At 48.1% G+C, this 9,024-nt stretch overlaps 1 protein-coding gene and 1 non-coding gene across 2 annotated transcripts; one reads left to right on the top strand and one right to left on the bottom strand.

Moving 5' to 3' along the window:
* Positions 1 to 6,384: 6,384 nt before the first annotated feature.
* Positions 6,385 to 6,466, top strand: TRNAS-GCU (transfer RNA serine (anticodon GCU)). Its single transcript has one exon. It is a non-coding gene; the product is annotated as a tRNA-Ser (tRNA).
* Positions 6,467 to 7,743: 1,277 nt separating this feature from the next.
* LOC142604457 (beta-keratin-related protein) lies at positions 7,744 to 8,073 on the bottom strand. Its single transcript, XM_075771098.1, has one exon. The coding sequence runs from the start codon at positions 8,071 to 8,073 to the stop codon at positions 7,744 to 7,746; it is 330 nt and encodes a 109-aa protein (XP_075627213.1).
* Positions 8,074 to 9,024: the final 951 nt, after the last annotated feature.

Consider the following 9,024-nt stretch of genomic DNA (forward strand, 5'->3'; position numbering starts at 1 on the left):
GCCAGCAAAATGCTATCCTGGGTATTCTTCACCAGAAGGTGAAGAACAATGCTTACCAAGAAGGGATCCCTATCTTGGGTGCAGGAGAAGGAGCACAGCCCTTCAACTGCCTCTTCTGGGTCTTAAATTACTTCTCTTCCTCAGGGGGGTACTTTTCTCAACAACCTTTATACCCCAGCCTTAGCTGCTCCCCTCCCTGGGGTGACATTTAACATGATTTGGGTGGAGAGTTTAGTACTATAGTCATCTATGTTTAGCATATACTTCTTTCAACTCATCATACTTAGGGGTGTCATTTCACAGATAATTAAGCAAAAGGTCTCACTCTGAGCACTGTGGTCTTCAAGATTCTGTATAGAAACCATTTATCTGTTTATTCCGTGTTCTTTAGCCAAAACAGGACTGTCTTGCCACAGTAAGGTTCCCTCTTTCATCTGCTTCTCATGCCGAACTTACAGATCTCCATCCACAATGTTTGCACAAGAGATAAGCAGACACCAGTGATTTTAACCTCTTATGTGCAATTCTCACACCAGCTGGCTATGCCTGTTTTGTTTATAGTTCTGCTGACATTTTGTACAGTATAGACATATTTTTATGCTGCTGCCAGTAACAAGTAGTTACTCTGCATAGAATTAAATACTGATGACTCCAGCACCATGATGCAGTATAGATATACAGGCCCTTATTCTGAATAAATAAGATGCAGAATATATACATGAATTATATTGTATGTGCAGAATATAAAGAATAAAGGGTGATAGCATGTGCCTATACTCTGCTGTAGCTTCTGGTGTAGGAATACAGGCCTTGAAGTGGAGAGCTGATATGTAGCATAGAGGACCATACGTATGGGATCAGAAAAGGGGCAGGGATGAACACTGGATACTTCCAGGCTCTGACAAATTCAGCAATAGTCAACTGAAGAAATGTAGACCTCCTAGTGCGGTGAAACCATTTCTACCAGTAAACAAAGAGAACACAGGAAAGTAACTAGCATTTTTAAATGTGCCATATAAGGCAAATTTTAATTTAGTGTGGAGCTGCAAACCACTGAAGAAAGAAGAAGAGGTAAAGCACATTTGAGAATGTATAACAAGATCCCTAAGTGGTCCTTAGGTGAGGAAGAAGAAACTACTACCAGGACTGGCACTGCTGGCCACAGACCAAGAGGGGCAGGGGCAGGCATTTTTCTGTAATGATTAGATTGGTGTGGGGAGGGTTTTGCTATATGCACAGAGTCAGCACTGGAGAATATCTTTTGCTGCAAGAATCCACTTCTCCAAGGACCTGTTGGCTCTACAGTCTGATCACCCAGGACTGGTATGGATGTGATGATGAATGTGTCTGAGTTTTCTTCCTGAACTACACAATTTTCTTCTCTCTGATTTATCAGCTACTCTCAGTACAAACTACATTGAGCTGTGGTTTGTGCCTGATTAGTTATTCGATTGGATAATACTCTCATGTCATTTTGAAATAAACAAATAAAATTCTTAAAGCTTTTTGAGCAATATTAGAGATCTTCTGGCTGATGTCAGCATCCTGCATTTTTTTAAATGTCCCCAGCTGCGAGAGTTACAAACTGTGGCTTATTCCAAAAACTGAATTTACTTTCCGGAATTTTTTCCAGGGAGGATATGCCAGATGATGACACCAACAGGTGCTTTTTTGTAGCATGAGACATCACTGTCTGTGAGGGTAAAACAGAGTCTGCCTCTTGCCATCCTGCAATAAACCATATGAAACAAGATCAGCACTAACTTCCAAGCTCATGTATAGTGGATAAGCCTTTGATATAGTGTGGAACTGAATTAAAAAGTCCCTAGATATAGCATTGAAATTGCAGTGTGACACATGTCTAGTCTGGAGCACAGTTACAAAGACGATCTCCTGACCTTCTAGCCAAGATAGAAAAGGTTTTTAAAAGACATAGAACAAAGAGGAGATTAAGATGATCTTTTTTCATAGAGTTTGGAAAAAAAAAAAAACAAAAACAAAACAAAAAGGGAGAGGCACAGAACACTGAAATCCTTAAAGGAATGGAGACTTGGTTATTCCATTGGAAAACACTATACTGCTAATCTATAAGTTTTCCATAAGTGCTGGTAGGTTATGAGAGAGACCAAAATTTCAAAGCTATAAAAAAAATAAAATTAAAGTCTTCTGATGATAATACTAGACCAAAAATACCATCTGACTGGTTATGGAGGGAAAGGTAAATTTCACCTAACTGTGAAAGTAATGCAGTCACAGCAAATGCCCTACAATGTCACGTGGATGAAACAAATGGGTAACACAGGACTCACTACAGACTACATGTTCCTTTATCAGGATGTCATGGTTTAGCCTCGGCTGAAAGCTAAGCGGGTCTCCTCCAGAATGAAACAGGTGACCTGGTTGCCCAGGATATGGAGAAGGCTGAGCTACTCAATGACTTCTTTGTCTCAGTCTTCACTGGCAAATGCTTGAGCCACACTGCCCAGGTCACAGAAGGCAGGGACTGGGAGAATGCAGAACCGCCCACTGTAGGAGAAGATCAGGTTCGAGAATATCTAAGGAACCTGAAGGTGCACATGTCCATGGGACCTCATGAGTTGCATCTGCGGGTCTTGAGGGAACTGGCGGATGAAGTGGCCAGGCCACTCTCCATCATGTTTGAGTAGTCCTGGCAGTCCAGCGAAGTTCCCAACGACTTGAAGAAGGGGAACATAACCCCCATTTTTAAGAAGGGTAAAAAGGAAGACCCAGGGAACTAAGGCCAGTCAGTCTCACCTCCGTGCCTGGCAAGATTATGGAGCAGACCCTCCTGGAGACTATGCTCAGGCACATGGAAAATAAGGAGGTGATTGGTGAAAGCCAACATGGCTTCACTAAGGGCAAATTGTGCCTGACAAACCTGGTGGCCTTTTATGATGGGGTTACAGCATTGGTGGATAAGGGAAGAGCAACTGACGTCATCTACCTGGACTTGTGCAAGGCAATTGACACTGTCCTGCATGACGTCCTTGTCTCTAAATTGGAGAGACATGGACTCGATGGATGGACCACTTGGTGGATAAGGAATTGGCTGGATGGTCACACTCAAAGAGTTGTGATCAACAGCTCAATGTCCAAGTGGAGAACGGTGACGAGTGGCATCCCTCAGGGGTCGGTACTGGGACCAGCACTGTTTAACATCTTTGTCGGGGATGTGGACAGTGGGATCGAGTGCACCCTCAGCAAGTTTGCTGATGACACCAAGCTGTGTGGTGTGGTCAACACGCTGGAGGGAAGGGATGGCATCCAGAGGGACCTTGACAGGCTGGAGAGGTGGGCCTGTGTCAATCTCATGAAGTTCAAAAAGGCCAAGTGCAAGGTCCTGCACATGGCACGGGGCAATCCCAAATATGGATACAGGCTGAGCAATGAGTAGATTGAGAGCAGCCCTGTGGAGAAGAACTTGGGGGTACTGGTGGATGAAAAACTAAATATGAGCCGGCAGTGTGCGCTTGCAGCCCAGAAAACCAACTGTGTCCTGGGCTGCATCAAAAGAGGTGTGACCAGCAGGTCGAGGAAGGTGATTCTGCCCCTCTACTCTGCTCTTGTGAGACCCCACCTGCAGTACTGCATCCAGCTCTGGGGACCCCAGTACAGGAGAGACATCAAGCTGTTGGAGCGGATCCAGAGGAGGCCATGAAGCTGATCAGAGGGCTGGAGCACCTCTGCTATGAGGACAGGCTGAGAGACTTGGGGTTGTTCAGCCTGGAGAAAAGGCAGCTCTGGAGAGATCTAATTGCGGCTTACCAGTACCTGAAGGGACCTACAGGAAAGCTGGAGAGGGACTGTTTATCAGGGAGTGTAGTGACAGGACAAGGGGTAATGGGTTTAAGCTGAAGGAGGGTCGATTGAGATTAGATGTTGAAAGAAATTCTGTACTGTTAGAGTGGTGAGGCACTGGCACAGGTTGCCCAGAGAGGTTGTGGATGCCCCATCTCTGGAAGTGTTTAAGATCTGGTTGGATGAGGCTTTGGGCAATGTGGTCTAGTGGAGGGTGTCCCTGCCTGTAGCAGGGGGGTTGGAACTAGATGATCTTTAAGGTCCCTTCCAACCCGAACCATTCTATGATTCTATGATTCTATTATTCTGAGTGAAAAAGAAGGTTCCTAGTGATGGCTGAGTAAAGTTTACTCAAGCATGTGAGCTGGTGTATTGGCTCCAAGACAGATGCCAGAGAAATAATGCTTTTCAGACATTTTTATTTTACTGTCTGCTTCAGATCTTAGTTTTATCCGTTTACAGTGTTGTTCTGTTCCAGTTTGTCTTTATAAAAATGTAACTTCGAGGAGCAAAGACCCTTCAGCGTCTTTTTGTGTACTCTTTTGAAACAAAAGGTTGAGGCAGTTCTAGTTCAGGTGTCTAATCAATTGGAGTCCTAATGTGGTATGACAGGAACAACCCATGATGGCCAAGCAGTTACTCTGTCTGACAGCTAATAAACAGTACATGATTTTGAATCCCATCTTGGCCAAAGATATTTTTCTGTCTCAAAAAACACTTAGAAGTCTTTAAGAGTGATAACCTTTAGGAGTTTAATCTTTAGGAGTGATGTATGCTGGCTCCTCTAGGTGAGTGATTCTCAGGCTTTTCACTATCTCCATCACATAGATGATTCTGAACATGTGCAATATGATACAGGAATAATGCTTCAGCATTCAAGGCCTGGATGCCGTAGCATGCCATTGCTTCCAGAAGTAGGATCTGAGCACCAAGACTGTGGCGAACTGCAGTTCTAGCTGTCTCTTAGAAAAATCATGCAGGTCCTCTATAATGGTTCTTGAAGCCTCTGTAGATACAGGCAGATCCTGGAGTGGGACAGGCCAGCAAGTGCCCTTGCTGAGAGCTCTGATCCTGCACGCTGCCCCTCTGGCTGGTGCACCGGTGGTTCCAGAGTGCAGCCAGAGGCTACAGGGGATTTACCCAGCAAACTTGTCACAGAGAAATGAGACTGGATATCAGGAAGAGGTCTCTCCTAAAGGTTAGCAGGATACCCATGGAATGAAGGTATAAAGCCTCAAAGTCCCATGATTACACTGTGCTCCAGTGAGTGGTCCTGGTAACGCTGGTACTTAAGACTAAGAGGAACAGAGGAGGAATAAGTACAGCTGCAGAGAATGGGGTAGATACCAGGGAGCATGTGAAAACCAAACACAACTATAATTATTATCAATTTTTTTTGTAATATTACCCAGTACTTTGTTTTTCTTTGCCCCCCCCCCCCATCTACCTCCCCCCTGGGCCACTCTAAGACCTCAGGATAAGCCCCTTTGTGCTTTTATCTTGGATACAGGTGCAGCGATTTGTGTGTCAGGCACTCTGGTCACATCTGGGCCATCTGCTGCCTGAATGGTATGTCAGGATGAGCCCCATTGTGCTGTTATCTTGGTGGCAAGTGCAGTAGCCTTGAGCCAGGGTGGCCAGACACCCTCTGACCACACCTGGGCCACCTGCTGTTTGAAATGTCTACCAGAATTACTCAGCACAAACTGTGGCCAGAATGGAGAATTCTGACCAAAGCCAATCATACTGAGATCCAATAAATAGTGATCCAAAAGTGAGACCCTTTGAGCTCTCTGGGACCACAGCAGGCTGTGTGACCCAGTGTCTCTCCCTGAGCTGGGAAGCCACTCAGCGTAGATTTCGTCAGAATTCAAAGGTCATCTGTTGACAATTTTGCAAGGATTCAAAGCCTGATTTTGCAAGGTTCACCAACTCTCTGTTGATGAATGGTGGCACATAGAAGTTATAATTTATGAAACTCACAAAAAGGGAAGTTTCAATCATAGATTAAACTCTGTATGTGCGTATGCACATGCAATTCGTTCATGACTATTTCTCTGTCTGTGGGTATTTATGCGTGATTTTGTTCAGAACTATCTGTCTGTCTGAATGTGTGTGCAAATATATTCAGGATTATTTCTCTAGCTGTCTTTCAGTAAGGTTTCAATTAACTCCCCCTCTGTGTGTGCAACTGTGCTGTAAATTTTGGGTGACCTGTGCCATTTTGACATCTTTAAATAAGTTCCGTGTTTGATTGAAAAAAATACATACAGTAATTATATTTTATTTGTTGATCATTAAGTGCTGTACGTAATTATAAAACCTAATACTGTGATCTCTCTCAAAATATTAATGAATCCTAAAATGCTTCTAAACTAAAGCCCTGTAACAAAAAGTTATTTCAGGACAGATGTCAAAAGGCAAAAACTGGAGCCTGGCTCCTTCTCTTCCATGTCAAACAGTATCAAAAAGTGTAGGCAGCAGGAGCAGGAGCTATAGCAGCAAGATCAGGAGCAGCGGCAGTGGTAGCCGTGGCAGGAGCAGCAGCAGCAGCAGGAGTATGGTGACAAGGTGGCCGAGTGGTGAAGGCGATGGACTGCTAATCCATTGTGCTCTGCACGCATGGGTTCGAATCCCATCCTCGTCGGTTAGCCCAACAATGGTCCAAGTTTCTGAGTGCGAGCCACTCAATGAGAGCTGCCTGACAAGAACTTGCAAGGTTTTGAAGTGGCTCAGGACACACCTCAACCTCTTCTGTCTCCTCCCAGGCAAGAGGAACAAAAAGGGAAAGAAGGAAGATCTAGGGCACTCACAGGATGGTCAGCCTCTCCTCAGTCCCTGGGAAGATGATAGAGCACAACATCCTGGAAGTAGTTTCCAAAGACAGGTAGCACAGGAAGGTGGTTCGGAGTAGCAAGCACAGATTTTCGAAGGATAAGTCATGCTTAACCAAGCTGGTAGCCTTCTACAGTAGAGGCGACTAGCTTGGTGGAGAAGGGAAGAGCAGTGGATGCTGCTTACCTTGCCTTCAGTAAGGCTCAAGCAGCCACGGGAACAAAAAAGAAAATACCTGTAAACCACTTCCTGTCACAGAACATTTCAAGTAGGGTATTTTTTTTGCGGGAGACATTGCTCTTATCTGTTCACAGAATCTCAGAATCGTTGGGGTTGGAAGGGACCTCCTGACATCCTTTAGTCCAGGCTGCACTGATCAGAAGCAGGGCATGGTCAGGCAAGCGCCAGTTCTTGAGTGACAGCCATCTTATCCCATCTCCCCCCTAGTTTTCTCAACTTTCTCCCCCCCGCCCAGTAGCACCCTGAACCCTCCCTTCCCTCACCTCTGCTTCCTCTCCCAAAACATCCCAGACCGAGTCTCGTGCTGTGCTTGTGGGGACCAGACCTGGACACAGTACTCCGCATGCAGCCTGACGAGCACTGAGTAGAGTGGGATGATCACTTCTCTATCTCTGCTAGCAATGCCCCTTCAGATGCAGCCCAGGATCCGATTTCCCTTTGCTCCATGGGGAAAATGGGGAAGGCGAGCGCTTGAGCAAGGCATTTTGGAGGCTGCGTAAAGGTCAGGGAGGTGCTGCCGTCTGGAGGAAAACCTCCACGCCAGGGGTGCTTCTTTCCCAATTCCCTTTCAAGGCTCTGTCACTCGTGTCTCACCTGGACCCATTGCTACGGACGGAAGGAGGAGGTATTTCATGGGGAGCCTAAGGCAGAGCAGAGCAAGAGGGGGAAAGAGAGAGGCTTCCCTGGGAAGAGACGGAAGGCCAGCGCCTATGCCTGCGCTGGCCTTTCCTCCAGGCGGAGCGGTGGGAGCTCGGCTCCTCTGCAGACCGTGGCCGTGCTCTCAGGGCTGGCTCCAGGGCTTTCCTCGAGGCTCCTGGCGCTCGACCACGGGCTGGCAGTCCACGGGCTTCAGCATAAAAGATTGCCCCGTCCCAGAGGCCCGCAGAGCCCACGGCCCAGACCGGACCACCCAAAGCCCCCCAGGCCCAGGAAGCCCCCGGAAGCGATGGGCACACTGCCAGCGCTGAGAGAGCTCCCCACGGCAGCCGACGCGCTGGATCCCACGGCTGTGCTCTGAGGGAAGGAGCTGAGGATTGGGCCCGGCAGCGTCACCGTCACTGGCGAGGGCTGGATGGCAACGCTGGAGTCGGCGCACCGGATGACGCACGGCTCGTTGCAGCTGTTGGCAAGCGGGGTCGGGCCGCAGGCGGCTGGCAGGCACAGGCTGTAGCACGACATGTCTGGCGGAGGGAGGCGACCCTGCGAGACCGGGAGGGAGCACGGGGCGCTAGCTGTCGGGCCCTTTCAGACCCCCAGCTTGGTTAACAGTGCCTGGGTAGGGCCAGATCTCCCTCTGGAAGGTTCCTTTCCGCGCCAAGAGTGACCAAGGCAGGCCACTGCACTATGTACAGCACCGGGGAAGCATCTGATAACTGGTTAGGCGCTACTGGTCATCCAGCCTCAGACTTCAGCAGAGTCACGGCTACAAAAGAGCCCAGCTGACTCCCTCGCGCACGGGAACAAAGCCTTCCCTCTTCCCTCAGCAACTCACTGACCAGAAGAGGAAAGCACAGTGTATTTTCGAGCCTGGACCACGTACCAGAAGGACCACGCACAGAAGGGAAGCAGTCCCCCTGACAGAAATCCTATCAGCAGGAAGAGAAGGTGTGAGTTCAGACTTACCAAGTTCACCGTGGAGAGCAAGGGAAGAGATGTGGATGGAAGGGCCCGGAGTGGCCCAGGCTTTTTATATGGTGATCCAGCGCCTCAGGAGACTGGGAACACACCTTCTTTGTGACGCACGTTAACAATCAGCCATTTGAGGCTTGCAAAGCACAGCCAAGAGATGAAGAACTTGTCTCTTTCATCTGAAAGGTCTGGCTTGTATTTTTCCTATTGGGCGAGAGCACAGGCATGCATCAGATGCTGGCTCCTCAAAAGCAACGGTCATTTGAGGTCCCATGCCCGTTCCCAGGTAAGGGTTTCTGTAGCTCCAGGCCCTGTGTGTGGGTTGTGCACATCCCTGCTGGGGAACGTGACTACCATTCTCAGTCAGGCCTTCAGCTCTGGAGCACTCCTGATGAAGGCCACCCACGTGGGTCTCCTGTTGAAGGGCTGAAGCTGACCCTGAGAAACACAAGGCCCCGCTGGGCCATGGAAGGGCTCAGCAATCAGCCAAGCCCCGGCTGG

This window comes from Balearica regulorum, chromosome 18 (genome assembly GCF_011004875.1).
Source record: "Balearica regulorum gibbericeps isolate bBalReg1 chromosome 18, bBalReg1.pri, whole genome shotgun sequence".
Taxonomy (NCBI): domain Eukaryota; kingdom Metazoa; phylum Chordata; class Aves; order Gruiformes; family Gruidae; genus Balearica; species Balearica regulorum.